Below are 21,412 nucleotides of genomic sequence, written 5' to 3' on the forward strand. Positions count from 1 at the left end.
TTGGCCAGGGGTGTATGACACACCTACCAACAACGAAAAAAGTCCGCAATCGAAGCACCCATTTTACGAGCTTATAGCAAAACCAACAGCCATGTGAGAGAAGCTAGTTTACATATACATGTACATACATGTACATGTACGTATGTGTAACAACTGCTATGTTGACAAAGCACACGTAGCAATCTCTTATTTCTGCAAATAGCGCCCTCTTTTTTCTGAACTATAGCACCCTGTTTTGCTTGGACTTTTTTTAATTATGGAAATCCTAACATTGTAATTTTCGTTGTCTGAAAACTGAAAAATTGGAAGAGGTCCGATTAAATTGGAATAGACGGCCTTATGGTATGGCATGCAACAACTTGGGTTTGGCCAAAAAAAGCCATGGATTGGAATAAAAACAGCCTTATTTCAAACTGGAAAACGTGCATAAACACTGATCATGGTAAATCAACCATGGTCACATGACAAAGCTCATCATAACTCACATAATGGTTGTATCCTCTGTCTCGTAACGGTGGCAGAGCTCTCTGGTTGTAACTTTGATGTTGTTCACCCATGCGAAGGCGTAACGATTCCTTTTGTTTCCCCCATTCACGTGCTTTCTCCATTAACTACAAATACAACAAGTGCTATAGATTACTAAACAGAACTGGGTTACTCTGCTACAGGTATGCCTCACCTCTAAGTGCAATTGTGCACTATGGAAGAAACACACCGCATGAGCATTAAGTTACTGGTACCAAGCAATGCTTTACTGAACCAAGCTATTGCAAGAGACCCAACTGTAGCAATGTCACACTTCATTTACATCATGCTCTCCTATAAAGGTTCGATGGACCATATCACTGTCCCACCTTACTGCCACAGGAAAGTGTACATGTAACACAGAGCCTGACCTCATTATGTTATATCCGCCCCGAGTTGAAGTGCACCCCCAAGCGGCAAAAGAAAGACAGATGGTAGTAAGTTTTCCAAGCGGGTTTTTGCACGCATTCTGCGTATACGCAAAGACCATACATTAAGGAATAAATTGGTTGCGTGTACTCAGCGCGCTCCGCGTCAAACGCGCCACTGATCTCCATTATAAATGCGCGCCTATGCGGTGAGTACTAAAAAACACCACGCCCTCTTTTGTTCCGCTCGGAGCGGATAGATCTATTTACTCCAGGCATGTTTTCACAAGGAACACCAAATGTTAACTTGCCTTCTGCTGCTATGATTAATCATGACACTTTACATTTACAAAAAACATACAATAGCTAGTCAGAAAAATATGAACAACACTGCCTGTAAGATGCTCTATCTTTACTGTGCATTTATAAATATATTTAAGATTCAAATTTCAAAAATCACACTTCTAAATATTGTCAAGGCAGACACAAATTTAAAATAGTCTCATTACAGTCCAAGATTTCGACTAGCACCTTGTCTGTTTTGAATGTGTTACATTCTGATCAAGGAAATAAGTCCCAACTATATTGGACAAATTCCTATTGAAAATTCCTCAATCTTCTCCAAGTTTTTTAAAGCTCACATCCGACAGAAATCATCCAAAATAGCCAATGTGGCATTCAATCTATAACACAAAAACTAGGTCTAGCCAGCACGAGTTACCGGCATAAACAAAATGACATTGGCACATGCAGTCCCACACACCATGCACACTGGCACTCTATGCTAAAGAATGCTGAATTGAATACATCACAGGCACACAAATGTCTGTGTAAAAAGCACTAGCACGAGTACCAGGCCATAAACCAACACATGCGTATACTCCATCCGTTTGCACTGCACTTTCTGGTTCAAAATGACGCCACACTTCGGTGCTCTAGAGGTGGGACCGTCCCAATTAAGGTTTGGACAGATGCTACAGTTGGTGCGTAACAAACCCATCTGAAGTGCATCAGGATTGAAGTGCGACCAGACTCCCATCCTACCTCTCTCTCCAGAGACTGTATCCTGCTCTTCGATTTCTCTAGCTGTAGTTGCATCATCATCTTCTCTGCATCGCTGTTCCTTGAGGCCTGCGAGGAAACACAGTCGCATGTCACGATCTGTATACATGGCCAAGTAAACTAGTTTGGAGTCCCCAACCCTTTCCTTTTGGCAGACTATCCTCGTTCTTTGTTTTAGTGTTTGCTTTTTATGTCAAGGTCGCTGTGTGTATTTCAGTTTTTATTTGTTCCTCACAACCTGTAGCTATCACGTTTTCATGAAACACATGAAGAGGAAGCTCCTTTTCTTTAGACACAAAATTATCAGCAAAAGAGTGCAGAAGATCCATCCAGCATCTTGGAAAAATCTTCTATGTTAAAAGAAAAAGCACCTGCTTCATCCATTCTTAAAACCTTGACAAAAAACTGATTATTGTCTTTATCTGGCCTTAGCATAAAAGCTCATAATTATCTCTTCAGTATGTAACATCTTCCATGTTGTTACATACGTACCTTATTTGCCGATTCCACTCGGATTTGCTCTATCTGCGCCTTCAATCTGGCATTTTCAGCAGCAACAAGGTCAACCTCGTTCCTCCTTGCATCTAGCATTCACAAAATGACAAGAAAAGTCAATGTGAGCGCTCACTCCAAATGGGTACCTTAAACTTGTAAACTTCTCAGAAAGGACATGAAAAAGAAACAAAAGTCTTGTAAGCATTCCTGGAAAAATGTACACTTAGTATTTATTCACTTCCAAGTATCTGAGTTATCCTGAATTTTCAAATTCACTGGAGATAATTTCCCATGATCATTTCCTCACTCCAAAGCTCATTACACATTTTCCTTCTCTCAACTTCTTCACCGTTGAAACCTCAATTAACCAGCTGCACTAAACCTCAGGCATTTTCCTTCGTCATCTCCCTTTACCTCTTGTATTCATTTCTGTTCCTTTTATTTTTCTTGTTCATTTTTCAATTTTTAATGGGGGGGGGGAAGTGCCGCCTTGCCCCCTTGTGAAGACCATTGTTACATCACGTCAAAGTTGTCTCTGGAAACAACCTCATGTGACTGGGCCCTTACCCATCATCCCTTACCTTCTTGCTTGGCATTCTTGGGCCGTTTACTCAGGAGCAGTTTCTCCATCTTCTCCAGGGCTTTCTCCTGCTCTCTGCACGTCCTCTCCAGTTTCTTGATCTTCATTTGTTTCTCCTGCAAGGCGTTGGCCTGAGCTGACTGGGCATCCTGCTGGCTCAGGTACAGCTGCTCACGGTCATTTTGCTATGGCACCAACATCAAATAGAAACACTACCGACACTACTCTGGGGATGTTCCCTCCAGACTTACTGGGACTAAGTGACTGGAAATTGTACTTGATAAATAAATGCTGCTAACAACTTGACGTATCCATGTTGTTGTCCTAATACGGTCCATACTAAGTCCAATTTCTCTCATAGGAATGTGTACATTATGGACACTACTGACCCACATTAATCACGTTCAACAGTATTGTATGTAGGAAAAACAGTCAAAAAACATAATCTCACACACTAAACAAAGTACAACCTTCCCTCAAAAAACCACAGCAGGATTTAAGCCTGAGGATTTGATAGCAGTTTACAGATTTCCAGAATGAAAAAAATTACTGGTAGTGTTTTCTGTGTTCATGGAAAAGGTTCCCCTTAGAACATCAGACTGGCTGAGATACTAAAAACTGACAAGAGAGAAACTTGAATCAGTCTGAAGACACATCTACATCTACAATAACTGAGTATACTGATCCACTTCATGTTCAGAGGAGGGTTTGTTTCACAGTTGTTAGATTTGTTGAATTTCATTTCCATAATGTACCATGTATAAAGAAATTGCCAAGTCTTCTTCACAAGGTATGTAACATTGCATAGTAAAAAATGTGAGCTTAATTCAGAGCCAATATGCAATGAATACGGACAATATACAGACAGTCTGGTTCTGGTTTGCAATTTGCAATACATAACGTGTGTGCTACTCATTGCTATATGTCACAGGTTGAGTCATTTATGACCCCTGTGAATACCTATAATGTGAACTTAAGAATATATCAAAAGGTGCCATTGTTATTAAATTCTTCCATTGGTACATGTAGTTCAACAATATGGTTGGTTTCTTAAACATTTGATAAAGAAACTAGAAAATGTTGGTTTTCTTGCATTGTGGCGCTTCAAACGAGAAACCTATCCCTATTTTTTGAGAAGTAATTTTAAAATACTTAACCTATTTTTAAAATTTTTTATCACTATTTTATCACTGTTTTTCTGTAAAGCTATTTTTCCCTAATTATTCTTTGCTATTTACTAAGGTGGCAAAATCCAAACAAAAGTAAAATATATTGTGAAAAAAATACATTTTACATAGGAAAACAATATATTTCTTTACTTTTTTTTTGACCTGGGGAAGTCTCCTTTTAACTCACCTTGATCATATCATTTTGGAGTTTCAGGACTTGGTCCCGGTAATTTGTGGTCTCTGACACCTGCCTGGCCAACTTCTGCCGCACAACCACTGTGAAAGAATGACAAAATTGGCATCCCTCCTTGAATAAGACATCACAGTGACTTGCACACTACTCTGAAAGTAGGATAATCCACACAGTCTGTTATCTTCTCTTCTCCATCTTTGAATACCAACACTTATTGTTGAGTTCCACTCACAATAAACTTAAATTAAAAAAATTCACCTACAGAAACGTGGAAATGATTTTCCATAAAAAGGGAATGAAATTAGCCGAATTCTCCTTGAAATGACATACAGCCTAAGAATATCAGAAACTGTTGTACAGGAGATTTTTAATGCATAACAGATAGAAAAACCATCATCTGGATCAAACAATTAACTGTTCATCTCAAGGAAGTCCACTCGTCCTATACATACCATACTTTTCAAGCAGTTCTGCCTTAGTAATGTCGTCGAGATCATCATTGGTAACCATTGCCCTTGATGCGTCCTCATACATATTGATGCGTTGTCGTAGCTTGCTGTTGTCTGCTTCTAACCTACCAATCTGAACCCAGAAGAGTACAGGTCTTTAAAATGAAACATGAAATAAAGCTACAGGAATGATCTTATTTACAAGGAAAACTACATGTACCATTATCATGATTATGCTGATGAAGCAGCTTTTTATTTATTAATGGCAAGCTCTCAACTAGTAGGAATGTTCAAATTGATGTAAATTCATATTCACATTTTTAATGCTTTCAGAATTTTTAGAATTGGTCCATTATATTTGTACTTGGGTAACTCTGTGCATATTGCTCTAGAGATTCCACAAATACCAGTATTTTTGAATTGTCTTTTTCATCAGTGATGAAATGATTAATGACAATGTATTTCATTCATTGGAATATGCTAACCAATGTATGGCTGATGGCAAAAAATTCATTTGCTTCCGATGTTATCTGTAAATATACAAAAACGCATCATTACAAATATCACACAAACATCCCATAAAAAAACTAAAGTAAATTAATGAGTTTCTGGTACAATTACTCTTTTCATAGCATCCTTCACTTGATCAGTGTGCAGCTGTGTGTCTATTACTGTTACTACGGCAACAACTGCTGCTTTGATGAACACCTGTTGTCATAGCAACATTTATCCCTGATCTCCACATACATGTACATGTAACACACAATATGCATATTTTATTTGATGCCTGTTGTCATTGGCGTTGATGCCCGCACCTGACAACAGTGGCCATTTTCCTCCAGGCACTGGATTTCTAATATTTAAAACTACATGTACATTGTACATGTAATTCCTAGCAATTATTCCTACTGATGCAAGAACGCACACCGTTGCTCCCACCCATTTTATTTTTGGCACACAAAAAAGAAATTAGGCAAAAGAGCAAGAGGAAAACACACATACATGTAAATACACACAGGAAAGTTGACTACAAATTCGTAACAGACAAAAGTAGTGACATGCATGGTAGACAAGCTCTTCCTCCATTGATAAATATGCGTTAGTGTTCAATGTTCATTTTAAGCCTTCACAAATATCTTTACATTTAACTTCAGGTGGATGTCGAATGACAACTCATGATAATATAAAGATTTTGAACACTAATGACTCACTCACAAAATGTTTGAAACATTCTGGTCTCACAAGCAAATTCTACATGTAGTTTTATTTATATTTTTATTTTATGTGAAGAAATCAGGTTTCTAAATATAAATTTGCAAGATCAATCTTGTCAGATAATGGAAAAATGCCAGACATTGACATGGTCCTATTCAAGTGTACAGTAGCGGAACGGTTTTAAAAGTGGGTGATAGGGCAAGGCCTGGCCCTGTACCTCTAACGGCTGGTAGGCCTATAAAGTGGGGGGGGCCCCCCTGGTTCCACCGCCGGTGTCAACCGCGTACATGGGTCTTTCTTTTTTTTTTTGGAGTCCAAAGCTGGACACACAGGGTAAAACTTCAAAACTGCTTTCATGATCCAAAATAAGCTCATTTCCATTCCATAGCACACACGGTTTATTCAAATAGGCTGAAAAATTAGCGTCATTCCATGTCAAATCACACTTTCGGACATCAATCTCACAGATTTTCTTGGAATTTGCTGGGGTTGCTGGGTCCCATGAGAAAATCTCTAAACCCAAATATTGGTGTTTTGAGTCACATGGTTCGTGAGTTACCCTTCAGTATCTCACGTCAAGAAGGTGAGATGGAGTTGATTTATATCTTAAACCAAAGCCCTTGTGGTACATGTCACCAGCTAAGGACAAGGTGAAACGTGAGGCACAAAGTTTGGCCAGGACTTCAATGCTCACACTACATGTACCTGTATAACATGGAACCCAAACATGCCGTGGAACTCTGCACAAGTGAACTGTGAATGCAGTGCTAAAACTTGCCTTATTCCTGTTGAACCTACATGTACTTTATCTGTTGATTTTGCAAAGTATGATGTTGTCTTAAAATATCAGTAATGTGGGCAAGCTAAGAGATTTTTTGGTTTCTTGCAAATGCCAGAATTTATATTCTGGTTTCTCATATAACAAACTACATGTATGACATGACAGTTACACTGTTATACTTAATGGCACAATCACAGGACTGTGGTTTTACTGAACTTGCTGTAACACATAATTTGAGAATGCAATACTACATGTACATGTAAATCTGAACAATGTGAAAACTATAACACATATTTCAAAACCTAGCAAACTTGATAAATTACCTTTTTGTCCCACTTTTTTGTAACTTTGATCAGTTCATGACCAAACATTGTTGTAAAAAGTTTTTTAAAAAACTATTAAATGTGTAGCTTTTTTTCTTATACGGTAACCATGTTTTATGAGCTTATGATGAAAAACTTAATTCTGACGCCTTGCAGTTTGTTAAACAACCCTCGAGCGTACCGTAGTGTTTACCATTGGACACCTTAAAAAGACAGACTACATGTACATGTTTTTTGATAACAAGTGCATACAAAATAACACAAAATATGACACCAGGGTTGAAATCAAATCGCTGTCAATCACATGCCAAGTTCCTGTCTCAAGTCTAGAGATAAACTACTCAAATGAACTGTGACAAAGTCACTCCTCTGTCAATGTCTATCCCTGCTACTTGTGATTTGATCATGTACATCCATCCATGTTGGCTCTCTGGTTCTTTCATCAGAGAAGCAACTGACAAGACTACAGACTCTTTAATTGAGGTCAAGGTTGACAGAATTACTTACGTTTTCCTGCAATCGTACAATTTCTTCCCCCATCCTGTTGAGTGCTTCACGGTAGCTCGATAGCTCCTTCTGTTGGGCATCCATCAAACTAAGAGTGTATTTGTCAAAGTTCTCTGAAGGTGCCGAACTATTGGAGGGAAAAAAGAACAAAGACAACTAACTGCTCCACTGCTGCCTGTCCCCTGCCAATAGCTAACAGTCAGTGATACAGTATGTCTATGGAGCCAATAGCTGAACAGGTGAGTCCGTATCAATCTGGGTCGTCCAGGAAAAAAACTCCTTGGGGATATCTCAAAGAAATATTTCAATTCATCAAACACTGTTATTAAAGTGCAAAGGAAAAAGGCTTCCAATATTTTGACATCTACGGTATGGGCGGTAGATTGACAACCCCAAAACCAATTTACCGTGAATGTTTTTGCCCAAAATCAACACGAGAGAAATACATGTCAGGGGCAATTTCTTTCAACAACCAATTGGGCTGATTTCGGAAACATGCGAGGTCAAATTTTGTGTTTATGTTTGGTTGATAACGTAACGTGGAGAAAGGCACAACAGGCATGCATGAAGCATGCATGAACATATGTGTCAACTGGCATTGATACGACCCTAATGTATTAAAACGAGGAGTTTTGATGACAATGAACAACATCATAAATTAATCTCTAAGATGCATAAACTTAAAGTCTTACTATTAGCTGGTCAAAATAATTGTGAAATATATTCCGAAATGAAGGAGTATGAGACTTTGAAGGTGGAGCAGAACGTAAATTTGCGTGGCGTACATGTGAGAGTGCACTCGTGTTCACATGCAGTGGCACCAGACTATTCCTGTGCCACAGAGAATAATGCGGTCAGCATCAGATACCCAGACCTGATCTCTTGGGCCGAATCGCATGCTACCTTGTATGTGTGTACATGTGGAGCTTCTAGAAAAATGGCAGCAACCCATGAGTTTGCTTGTTAGCTGAGTCCACATTTTCAATGTGTCAAAGAGAAAGAGATAATCATGTTTTTTTGACATTTTTTTGACCATAAATAGAAAATCTGTTCCATTTTTTATGTTAATTTTGGAAGATGGTCTTGTCACCTTTGGCTTAAAGGTTATAATTGGGGAAAGGCTTTCTTTTCCCTACGACTTTAACCAGTTTTCTGCACATAAAACAGAAAGAATTTAATAACCACGCAGAGTACGAAGTACAAACTGCCGTCTAAGGATAAGTTCATTTTCTTGTAATTTAATCTGAAATTCTTCTCAGAAACTTCGTTTTGGAAAAATGTCAGAACGAGTGGAATTAAGCAGCTGCCTGCATATCCATAAAAATAAACTAAGGTACATGTACATGTAGGCTGTGATTCAAGCACAAGGCAAGGGGAATGTGCCAAGATTTCAGATACTCCCTGAACCAGAACCACAGGATTCAAATCTCTATTCACCAAGGGTGGGGAAGGATATTTATTTCTGGCAGAATCTTACAAGTTCATGTTATGTAACAGAAGCCAACGGAGGATGAGAACCATTATTCAATAATAAAAAATACGGGATGAAAACTTACTTTGGTTTGGGTTTCCTGTCTTTCAGTTTGTAAGGGTCGGGGCTTGGCGGGAGCCTGGTTGGTATAAGGCCATTATCAGAGTGCCTTGTGGGGGGAATACGGTATTTATTGGATGGTAAAAGGTCCCGCATGGCATTGTGGGAAGGGAGGTCATCATCATCCATGGCCTGTGAAATCATCAAGATTTGAAAACTGACTAAATTACAGGTTAAATATTCATTAACAGTTGAAAAGTCTTTAACCTCTTAAAACATGCTGAAATAAAAATATGAACAGGGAAAAAAGTGAGAAAATTAGGAGCAAGCCCACATTTTTGCACACAATATGTCCCAAACACGGGTGCATGTTCATGTATGTAATGGAAGTTTGATACCCTCAAAGACATTCACAGATAACTGTGTTTTTCACTCTATTGTTGGCTATCTCCTTGGAGAATTATGCCCACAAGAAATACGTAATCTTGATGATGTGACTAAAGAACCATTGTGTTACAATTGTTTTGGGGACTTATTCTCAAACTGAATTATTTTCTCTTCATATGCAAACAAATGAAACCTGTCAAAGAATGTAAAGATTCCCTCATAAGAGCTCTCCGTCAAAAACATTTCACGGCTGATGTACATGTAACTCGCTTCTCAGTAACTCAGTGTTACTTTCCAGCGACCATAGTACATGTGTGTGCACACGTGTACCTAACAGAAATATAAAGCTGTCTCTTCCAAACAAATCAATATAGCGCACAATGATGGCGGTATGGACTTTGTTCCCTAATCTCTCTGTGTGTGAGTACACTATTCAGCATAACATCATGACTTGATTTGTGCTGCATCAATTATGCATCAGCCTTTTTTGACTGGTGTCTCAGAGGATAGACACGGGAATGCCAGGATTTGGCATTCCAACAGAGATTCAGATGTTATCCTGCAAATGCTTGCAAATTCAATAGCTTGCAACTTCTGTTCCAACGTACTCATTAATTTCCTTTTTAAAGCTATCTTGGGATACTGCTAGAACAATTTTTCACTCACACTGGTGGTACATATGTACTTTACAACAGATGAATTCTGCTAGTCTTGGAAGGCACCCTATTGGGTAAGTGCCTGGACATGTAATAGATGAGATGTTTAAAAGAAAAAAAAAAACGCTTTATCAATTCATGATTAAATTCTCAGAAAGTCAGTAATTTTCACAAAAAATGGAACAATTTACAAATAAAGTACAACACAGTTCTCAGGGGATTTGGTTTTTTACAAACCTTAATGCTCTGGAAGAAGGATTTCACATAAACTAGATGTACATTTCTTTGCAATAAGCACAAATGTCAAAAGACAGTTTTTCTGAAGTACATGTACATAATGTCAGCTGATAACACGTACATAATTAATCATCACATTAGACTTACATCGGATGTGAAAGGTCTGTAGTAAGCAACTGCCATTTTGACTTTTACACAGTTTGCATTTATAGAAGAGGCAAATCAACAAAGCATGATTCCACATCCATTCTGTTCAAACAATCCCTAGAAGTCATCCAAGACAAGATATAGCTGTGAAGTGAGTCCTGAAAGGGAAGGGACAGTGTCACCAGGTTGGTTTTGCTCGAAGCATCAGTTTACACATCCCACGTCAAAATGGACGGATCTCACATGTCTCACAGATCCAGTGTTGGGATAGAAAAACTGGTTCTGTTCCCGTCTCGCCACTCAGTGGTGAAGTCCATCCACTCTTTGATGTCAATTCTCACGGCGGCGGTGCAACACACGCAGGAACCACTTGCATGATGATGTGGCAAATTGATGAATGATCCAATTCATGACATAAAAACGTGATCCTGAACAGGTGTTAACTCATAGACATGTATGTACTCCAGGTCCTCTGCTTTGACACTACTGTAGTCGTTTCAGTAGACTCAATTGTGATGTGCTGGCGGTGGTGAGTATAATGTAACTTCCTCAAATAAAACCTTGCAGACCACTAGTCATATATCTTCAGCATAACACTATTCTCAGCGACTGTAAGCAGTTAACTTTCATAATTGATCCAACCAATTATCAACAAGATACTGTCAGCACTAAGCATCGCTAGGTGCACTGCATATAGTATGCTATGGCTGTCCATGAACCACCCCGGCCCAAGCTTCTTTTGTCAGTTAGAGTGTTTTGTCCACAGTGGATATGGTGGGGGTGTTTTGTCTACTTCTATTTCATGTCCGTAAAGCCAATAGCAGTAAACAGCCATCTACTTTCACACTGATGAATGTGTAACACTCCGGGGTCAGGTTCAGTCAACCTGAAAAGCTTGTACGTTGCTTAGCAACCTCATGCTGGAATGGAGGCTGTAATGGCTCTGGCAGTGGGGCGTTGCTAGTAATTACCCGTAAACTATGCAATTGACACAACATGTAGCACCACTGGGAAAAGTCTTGTGCCTGTAATATGCACAGTCTGTATAATGTACAATGGCAAATGATTAAAGTGAAGGTAATTATGGACCAGGAGGTCCACCTTGCAATGTGTTCCTATTTTCAGTTGAAAACAAAGACTGGTATGGTAATTTATTTCTGTGGACTATTATGTAATGTGGTTTTCTTTCACCAAAAGTCAAAACAAGGATGCAAAAGGTTGGCAAAAAGACCTTTTTCCCACTGATTTTTTTAGATAGTGACAACATGGAAAAATACAACAAATAGAGTGTTTAAAACTAGTAATTACAATGTACAAGAAACTCTTAAAAATTAATTACAGACGAGGAAACTGAATTAAAAGGAGGACAATAAATTTTGCCATTAATTTCAAAGTTAATATTTGGGCACATTAGTAACCCGCTATCTTCAACTGAACACAGGTAAGACAGCTGTTGGGATCCCACTGAAATCTCAACCAACATCTCCACTAAAACCTACTTGCAAAACCAAACTATATCCATCAACCTCCCCTCAATAAGCCTAAAAAAACCCAAAACCACACACAAAGCCCAAAAAATGAATTGAAATCAAACGCATACTAAAAAGAAAACCAAATAAAACCCAAACCATGTCAAAATCAATTTCCAACCCAAATCCATACCCACACATTGCCCTCTTCTCTCTTTCCTTTGAAAGGAAACACACATACTCCCATTACAAGACTTCTCTCCTTTACTGAATCAATTGATAGCCTCGTCATCATATCAATGTTGTCTCACAGATCATTGATGTCAACAAGCACAAACGACAAAAATACTATGCATAAAATGACACAATGGCATGCATACATGTACAATGAACTACCTACGTTTTTTTGCAAAATCAACTAGAGCATGTGATGCCTACAACCTGGTGTAATTGATTTTCACCAAATCAACTGAAATCAGCCATATCATAATGATTGCCACAGGGCAAAGTTTAACTAAACCGTATTTCCCAATTTCACAAAGAGACAAAGTAGACTCTGGAAATGTGTACAAATGCAACAATGTTGCATCTGGCATGTGCTACGCCAAAAACGTGTACTGTGCATGCTGTTTTCACAAAGCGACAAAACTCACACAAATTTTAGCATTTTCATAAACACTCAAAAGTTTTTGTTATCAGAATAAACAAATGAGTATTTCTGTAAATATCATTTTGTAGTTTTGTGTCATTTAAGATCCCTTCTTTCAGGAAGAAGCATTGGTCAAGTCAAAGGAATGCTAAAAAATGAGGAAATGAGCATTTAAAAATGAGACCAACTTCAAATGAAATAAGTAAAAACTAGTTTTTACTCTATGGCGAGACAAGTCTCTCTGCGAAAATGGTGACGACATATAGTGGCGCACTGATTTATTTTGGCAATGATCTGTGTAAATGTAAATAAGTGTGATCTGTATCAAGTACCTAGGGCATTATTGTACATCACTCTTGGTATTATCTCAATGCAGATAACATTGAGTGTGCTCAACCTCAGGCCAATTCAACAGGACCAAAATAACCTGTACATCCGCTGGGTCAGTCTCAAGCCAAATCACGAGCCATTCAAATGAACTGCAACAACAGTACGCCTTTGTCATTGTTAACCCTGTGACTTGTGACTGGTTTTGTGACAGGACGTGTGTCCAGACTTGAGAAGGAACTTGCGAGGGAATCAACTTCAACACCAAAATCTTGGCTCATTGCCAAATACCTAAATGTGCATGCATAATTACATGTATGTCCTCAACAGAGAAATTGAGGACAAAGAAACACAAACAAATTTACCATCGTCTTCAGGTAATGGCACTTTAACACATACAGGTTTGAGGACACTTAGTTAAATTCAGTTTTCATTTCTATCATTTATGTCTGCTGTTTATGCATCAAACTGAACTAGGCTAATGAACTGTGAGAGCACAACACACCATCATTTGATTCATTCCGTATTATTCCTTTCTGTATTGCATGCATCTGCTTATTACAGTCCGTGAGTCTGGTTGTCTACACAAAAAAGGCAGCAGATAAATGAAAAACATGGCAAAGTAGTAGTCAAGTCCATCGCAAGTCCCTCTAAGTCCATCACAAGTCATCCAGTCTCCACCACTTCCTGCCGGGGAGCCCAGTTTTGGGCACATAGGCTTTATACATGTACATGAAACCGGGGAGCCCAAAACCAGAGAAAAGACCAAGGCCTTTTGACAAAAGACTGTACTTGGAAAGACCAAGCTGCTGGAAATTGTTAACTTTTTTCCCAGTTGTCAATAGAGGAGGAAATCTGTCATTATTTTGAAATATTATACCACTGCTTGTGGCATTCAGCGTGAGGAGATTACCACCGGGGACAAAAGCGCACCAGTGATGAGTGATACGATCTGCTGCACGCTAATCTGGCCCCTTTTGAAAAGACGCCAGCCGTGCACTGTGCCAGTTTCGGGAACAAAAGAAACTTATGTAACGTTGCACAATCTGGCCTCTTTTCACCAGGCGGCAGGCCTTGCTGAAATACTCGGGCATCAATAGATGTTGTCTGTTAGATTAGAGTAGCCACCAGACAGTCATTTGTGTGGGTGTAAATGTCCAATAAATGAAGTTATGTTTTTGGAAGAATATTGAAAACGGAAAATCTTGAAAATCTCTCAGTTTTACGTCATTCAACTTCAAATTACACCCAGCAGCAATTGGTTAAGCGAATAATATGCAAATGAACTGTGACCCAAGCATTCCGTAGTCATTGTTCATCTAGTTACTCTTGAAGGGCTCATGGACTTGACTTATAGATTTAATCACAATTCAGGTTAACCATGATTTTACCTCCCCCTTCCCCACTCTCAAAAGGCTTCTGACTATCACAGTCATTTGGGGGGGAGGGACAACATAGAATAAAGGTGCCAACTTACAATTTTCTTTCTTGTTTTTTGCCTCAGTGTGTAGAGTGGCACTGGCGGTGGGGTGCTAGCCCGCATTGGTCGGGGGGCAGGCGAAGGCGATGACTGGGCGCCCTGCTTGGGCGTTGCCGGTGGTGATGATGGTGTTACTGACAGGGGCTGGAAGGACGGCTCCGGAGATTTCAGTTCATGTTGATAGAATGTCGGCAGGCTTGGCAGCATGTTCAAGTCACTGGATGCGGCCAACGAATCCGGTCTCTGATATCAATCATCAAGAAGTGATTCGCATGACTGACAATGACTGACCTAAAAGTACTTACACACACCTGCTGAAGTCCCAAGCCAGTGTTCAAACTACATGTAACTATAAAAGTAAAACACTTTCTCTCACTGACAATACTTTTTTGACCTAAGTTTCAAGAAATTCAGTCAATCTCCCTGGGAAATTGAGTATAAGGATGGACTTCAAAGTTCGGTGTCCCCTCCCCCCGGGCTTGTTGATTTCGTGGAATAATGGTGCACTGATGGGGGGTTCAGTGTTGATTGCTTTGTTGCTGCCGCTAACAAAGTGATCATGCAAGACCACTGCAAGCAATGTGATGCCCATGCACAAAATCCTCACCAGTGCTTTGCCGATTTCTTCCAGGGAGTGAAGATTTGTCAATGAAACAAATTGCTTCAAAACTGAGAAATAACAAAGGAAGAATCACACAGTAGCCTCTACTGTGTCCTTTCAAGTCCACCAAAAAGCATGACAGCATGTGCATGTGCACATAACACATAAATGAGTTGCTAGTAACCAAGTCAAGGATGTTAAATGCACACTGGGCCTCCAATTCCACTGAGTGCGAATAATTGTGCTCTCTGAGGCAGAGTACAAATAGGACTGACTTGCCATAATTTACTGATGTGTGTGCTGGAAGGTTGGATGTGATGAACTGAACAGGAATATCACTTATTCATGAAGCCAGCATAATGGCACACAATTTCCTATGTTAACCACTTCATGCCGGGGCATTTTTCAATGTTGATGATACTTGGCCGGCATGACTGTCATTTTTTCCGTTTTCAAAATCCTTCAAAAATTCATCATTTCATTTGACGGTCGTTTATAGCCGCACGAAGTAATCTTTAGGCACTACTCTAAGTTGACAGGTGACCTTCACTGACGCCTGAACATTTCAGCCAGGCCTGCAGCCTTGTAAACAGAGCCCAGATTGTGCGGTGTTATATAACTGTCTTTTGTTCACGAACCTGGCTCAGTGCACTGCTGACCTCTTTTCAATAGGGGCCAGATTAGCGTGCAGCGGTGCTGTGTAGCTCATCGCTGCGGTGGTGGTGCGCTTTTGTCACTGGTGGTAATCCGCTTGCTCTCCGCAATGCCCCAAACGCTGGTATACTGTTTCCAAACAAGGCTGGATTATCACCACTTTTGAGAGTGAAAAATGTCGGTAATGCCCAGCAGCCAGGTCGTTTGTTCGGAGTACGGTCTTTTGTTATAGGGCCCTGTTTCCTTTGTTCGAGTTCAGAGACCCTGGCTACGCATATAAACCATACGTCTCCGATTCTGGAGTCCCTGGCAGGAAGTGGTTAAGATAAGATATCTTTATTAAAATCCAGAAACTGGAAAATTACATTGCTGTCGTCGCACCTTTAAACAATTTCACATAAACATAAACAAAGATAAGTAAGATAATTTCCAACCCAGTTTAAAAGAACCGTGCCCCAAATAAAAAACCTAAAAATTAAATTAAAAATTAAAAAATCATACGAAAAGCATACACACAAATAAGCACTCCTTACTTCTGAAGTACATGTACATTCTTACTGAAACATATTAATATTTTAAAACCAAAATGACAACAATGTAACAACGGACATAAATAAAAATGCTTGAAACCACTAACAAATTTCATGCCAAAGTTTGAAATGTTGAGCCTGAGATGATAAGGTTTTTTCAGTAACTAGCTACTTAAAAAGTTCTTGTGCAAAGAGCCTTGATGGCAGCAGCATCAGCAACGAATAAATAATGACGCATTAATAAATAAATTACCATAATTGGCTGCTAGGAAACCACTTAGCATCATCTCCACATGTCTACGTTCGCTATTTATGATCGTCGACTGACAACCAAATATATCAGCTACTATATCTAGTATCTTTGCCCTTATCTAGGAGAGGAACAGGTTATGTGTACCGAGTTACTCCCGAGGAAAACAAATATTTAGCAACTTTACAATTGTTTGTATGTTACTAGGGTCAGCATCTGAGAGTGATGTCCCCCCCCCCAAAAAAACCACTCATCCTTGCTCAGTGCTCTGAATGGACTTACTGTATCATCATCAAGTTGTGCTTGCAAATTCAACCGGATTGGATCAACAGAACCAATGCGGCAATCTTCAAATCTTGTTGGTACTGGTAGCCCGACAGGGTTCAATCAGCTTGTGGGATCTTTAAACTGAAAATGCCGCATTTACTATAATAATTAACAATTAAACCTTCTCCTTTTTTTTTTTTTTGAACTTACCATAGATGTGATGAGTCGCAGTATGATTGATATGTGTGGTGTCTTGTCATCTCTTGATTTCATATCACTACCCTAATTGATGAAAGAAACAAGGAGTGGCATCTTTTACCTTCTAATAAAACAGGCAGAGCTCCAAAGAGAACTCGACATTTTTTAACCACCAAAACCTCATCGCTGTTGTGAAAACCCAACCAATCAGTTGAGAAAGTCTGGTGAAGTAAACAAAATGCTGGCGAGTGATTTGAAAACGAGATACTTATCGGAAGCCAAGAAATGAACGCTGGTGGTACTGTAAGTTACAACGGCACGTACTAGTAAATGCTTCAAACCTTTCACAAACAAAACACCAAGTGTCTCTATGCAAAACAGTGAACTAACACTATCATCAGGGGTGTAGTGAAGGCATTTTCTGGGGGTGTGCCTGAGTCAATTTGCCGACTTGTAATTTGTGCGACTTCTCGGGTCCTGTGAAATGGAAATCTGTGGTATGCTATATTTCATGCTTCAGAGGAAATGCTGACAGCCAATGCATATTGTTTATGTATCTATTTTGAATTATTTGCCAACCGAAGCTCTATTTGCTGACTAGAATTAACTTTTTTTGGGGGGGTGACATCCCCCCGGTCGCTACACCCCTGACTGGTTTCACGGAAAGGGAGAAACATAGTCGGATTGTCTGGCAGCGCAAAACAACGATAGAAACATTGATTTAAATAAGAGTCAAACCTTCTTCCCAAAAAAAGTTCCAAGAGGGTCACCAGAATTCACAATGCACAGCTTTGCAGGGAAAGAAACACACTGACCATCTACAAGTTTAAGTTAGACTAATCAAGATGACCATACTGGCAGGAATGTGTCAGATTCAAAGGGCCAGCTTTCCACCATCACCTTGCTCAATCTGACAAGATTTCATGGTAGTGGCCACATACACGTACAAAACAAGATAACCATTTATGCAATAATTTTGCAAGCAAAATATCACAGAAAACTGCATGCATAACCAAACCACAAACCCACAGACCAGAGCTGTCTTTGTGTATAGAGAGGGTAGTGCCGACTTGAGACTTTGGAACCAAATGGCTGTTCATCATGTGTGCTGCTATTGTGTGCTCATCGTTCATGTGCACTAACGCACAATCCACCATGTTGGTTCCAACTAATGAGACTCTCATGTCGCAACTCTCTCTATAAACAGCTCTGCTACACGCAACAGGTGCTTGAAGGATTTGCCACGTGTCAAACAACCACACAAACAACGCAGTGAACAAAAATGAAGTGACATGTTTTACCATTGTATATCATCCGTGAGCATGAAATGAAACTGACAAAAGTGCATGGGATTAATTCTACGGGGAACAAGTGGTACCTCACTACATGTAAACGGCAACAGATGAAAATCAACAGAACAAAATATTCAAATGAACAACAACGATGGAATGAGATAGGATACAGACGAGGCTATGATTGGAGGGGATACTATTGTTAGACAATGTGTTCAAACATCTTACGCCAAGCCTTCTGTCCAACATGTTCGAGATTTACTCCACATGTTTTTCCTGGTATTCATGTTGCTGTTACAGTTATTTGCAAAAGTTTAGGACCACCCACACAAAATGCATTCACCTGAAGAAAAACCAACCTTATCAATCATGGCAACTTATGTTAATCGTCAATGTGTAACCTTAGTATCTTGGTTGAATAGCTATTGGACTTCATTTCCATGATTTGAAATGTTAACAATCTGATATTTAGTGTGCCCTCCTTTATTTCTGATTACTTGGCTTTTTTTACCCATGTCTTGTATGACAAATGTCATATAAGACCTGCCTTTGCAAAAATTTCATTCAAATGGGTATATAGCACTACACTGATGTTATGCACCACTGTAAAAATCATGTTAAGTAATCATTCAGTGAGACAGTGTAATGCAGGCCCAGTGACAGAAATACCACTAAAATTCCAGGTGGTCTTGAACTTTTACAAATGACTCTAACTTCTTATTTTTATGTTTACTAAAAGCTTAAACAAAAAAGTGAAGCATTTTACAATACTGCACTAACAAAATTGTGTCTGTGCACAGTTGGAAATAATGATGTTAATTCATACTTTTTCCGTTTATAATAGTACATATATCCGAACAAAATGCAAAAATTCACATCCTCAACGTCCAGACAAATATATTTTTTAACAAACAAAAACTATTTACTGTCACACCAATCAAAAATTCTGCAAGGAGACAACTTCAGATGTAATTTTCTTCACAGATGTTCCTCACACCTGATGACTTCCACAAAAACACATACCATTCCGACTGTAGCTCAGTGGCTTGCTAAGTTGCTATGACATCATTATGTAGGCAACTGGGCTTTTCATTTGACAGACTTCTTCATCAATTTGTATAAAGTTCTGAACATTTAGAGTTCTGCCCCAAAATGTGATGATTAGAGACTTACCTGAAGGGGCAGATTGACTCGTATTCCAAGCCTACCGCGATCACTCCTCAATGCGTGATATGCTCTAGTATCAAGAAGCTGAGCACAGTATCCCGATGGGGTATGTAATAACCACGCTTCACCATTGAAAGCTGCCAAAAACAACAGAGAAGTACGTGTATATGAATGTTTCTAACGGATTCACTGGACAAAGATTTCATAATCGAAATGTTGAAAGAACAGACAAAGAATTCGTTGAGAGTTTCTGCAGAGAAAATATTAAGCCAGACTGAATTTCGTTTTAGATTGGTGACACGAAAATAGCATACCAGAAGATGCTGGGTAAAACTGGAGAGCCAATGCGGCAACGTCGGTGAATAATGAAGCCAGCTCCCTGGGGTGAGTGAAGAGGAATCCATGTTGCCAGCAAGGCTGATCCTCAGGTAGCCCGACTAGGCTCACCTAAAGAGATGAAGAGCAAACAAGGGGGAGGTCCAAATCTTACATTCACCTCTGTCTAAGACTTTGCCTCTAATACGGAAACCACATGCAGGCCTGAAGACTGGTTCATACTTCAAGCGAATGTGAAAGCGGAGCAAATTTGACTTCACAAGAGATTTGTAGCGAAATTTCGCTGGGGTTGAAATGTGTTCAACTTCTGCGAATTTGCAGCGCGAACGTTTGACCTGACATCACAAATTTGCATCTGAGTTTCTTTTCACGCCAAGTACAAACTGGCCTAAATACATCTAAACTGAAAGAAAATCTTTCCGTCCTCGGGTCAACGGCATAACAACTGATGCTCCTCGAGCCAAACTTGATGTTACAGTCAAACTAAAACTCAAAAGTTTAGGGAGGTGTAGAAATCAAGGCAATTCAGAGAGGATATATGAAGGGGGAAAAAGCAATTTGGGGGGAAATTGATGATGTTCCTCTGTAGAGTGTCTCTTTCTGTATGTCACATGCAATATTGGTACATAGCTGGCAAAAAATAAACCTCTACTCTTCAACAAAGAGTGCTGTTATTTTTCTTTTATCGTAGGACCAAAATGGCGGTTGAGTGATGTGTCCTAGAAATTGTTGACTTTGCTACTAAATGACATATAACACGCTGCTACTGCATCGTCAAGAGATGCACGGTGCATGGACTTTGTGCACACAGTGTCAGTTTGTGTAGCTATCAAGAGTATATCACTATGAAATACAGACCTCCCAACATTGGCTATCAAGAATTCGGAATCCTTTTCTCCAAAATTTAGAACTTTTCATGAAAAAGCGGAACATTCTCCGTACTACCATGAACAAGGAAAACTCAGTGCTGCATCGTACAAGAGTCGAGTCCATGAGGTTATACAGGATCGCACGTACTCACCGATTCCATAAAATTTTGATTACCACAAGAGTTTACATCACCTGATATGGTCCGCAGTACTTTTACATCTCCTAAATGTGTTGATTCACCACAAAATTCAACGCGAGGTGCTTGCACACTTGACATGATTGTGGATGATTTCACTGCAGAGCTTAGTCTTCGATCCAAACATTCTTAGCAGTGGTTCCGAGTGAAACTGGGTGCCGCACGATACATACAGTGTTAGTTACATTGCACCTTGTCGATAGAGGGCTTTTTATCATGTGATCATGTCCAACTCAAGGCAAGTACGCCTCAAAAGAGGGCATTGCCATGGACGTGGCACGTTGCAGTAAAGTACATGCACAAGATTACATGGACATTTTCCAGTAAATGATAGGCGTGTCAAAATTGCGATTTGCCGGAAATTTTAGGGGCGAAATCAGAATGGCGGAAACGAAGTGAAAAAGTGGAAATTTTCTGCCAAAATCGGGAGGGTTGGGAGGTCTGCTATTGGCCTGCATGTCCCTTCAAAGGGTTGTCACAGTCTAAACAAGTCACACATTG

The 21,412-nt window shown here is 39.5% G+C and overlaps 1 protein-coding gene across 2 annotated transcripts in view; it reads right to left on the reverse strand.

The window, feature by feature from the left end:
- Positions 1-21,412, reverse strand: part of LOC110985010 (coiled-coil domain-containing protein 33-like) — a 31,540-nt gene that overhangs the window by 2,852 nt on the left and 7,276 nt on the right. For both annotated transcript variants that reach the window (XM_087129769.1, XM_022245689.2), the window contains exons 11-22: positions 19,824-19,956; positions 19,516-19,646; positions 17,063-17,134; positions 14,548-14,793; positions 9,224-9,390; positions 7,668-7,794; positions 4,845-4,974; positions 4,387-4,475; positions 3,032-3,215; positions 2,448-2,539; positions 1,938-2,024; positions 486-611 (exon numbers count right to left, since the gene is read on the reverse strand). In XM_087129769.1, coding sequence (XP_086985895.1) covers positions 486-611; positions 1,938-2,024; positions 2,448-2,539; positions 3,032-3,215; positions 4,387-4,475; positions 4,845-4,974; positions 7,668-7,794; positions 9,224-9,390; positions 14,548-14,793; positions 17,063-17,134; positions 19,516-19,646; positions 19,824-19,956 — 1,584 coding nt within the window. The remainder of the gene's footprint in view (positions 1-485; positions 612-1,937; positions 2,025-2,447; positions 2,540-3,031; positions 3,216-4,386; positions 4,476-4,844; positions 4,975-7,667; positions 7,795-9,223; positions 9,391-14,547; positions 14,794-17,062; positions 17,135-19,515; positions 19,647-19,823; positions 19,957-21,412) is intronic.

The sequence above is a fragment of the Acanthaster planci genome, linkage group LG19, assembly GCF_054643075.1.
Source record: "Acanthaster planci isolate LZ-2023a linkage group LG19, COTS_SCS, whole genome shotgun sequence".
NCBI classification, from domain to species: Eukaryota; Metazoa; Echinodermata; class Asteroidea; order Valvatida; family Acanthasteridae; genus Acanthaster; species Acanthaster planci.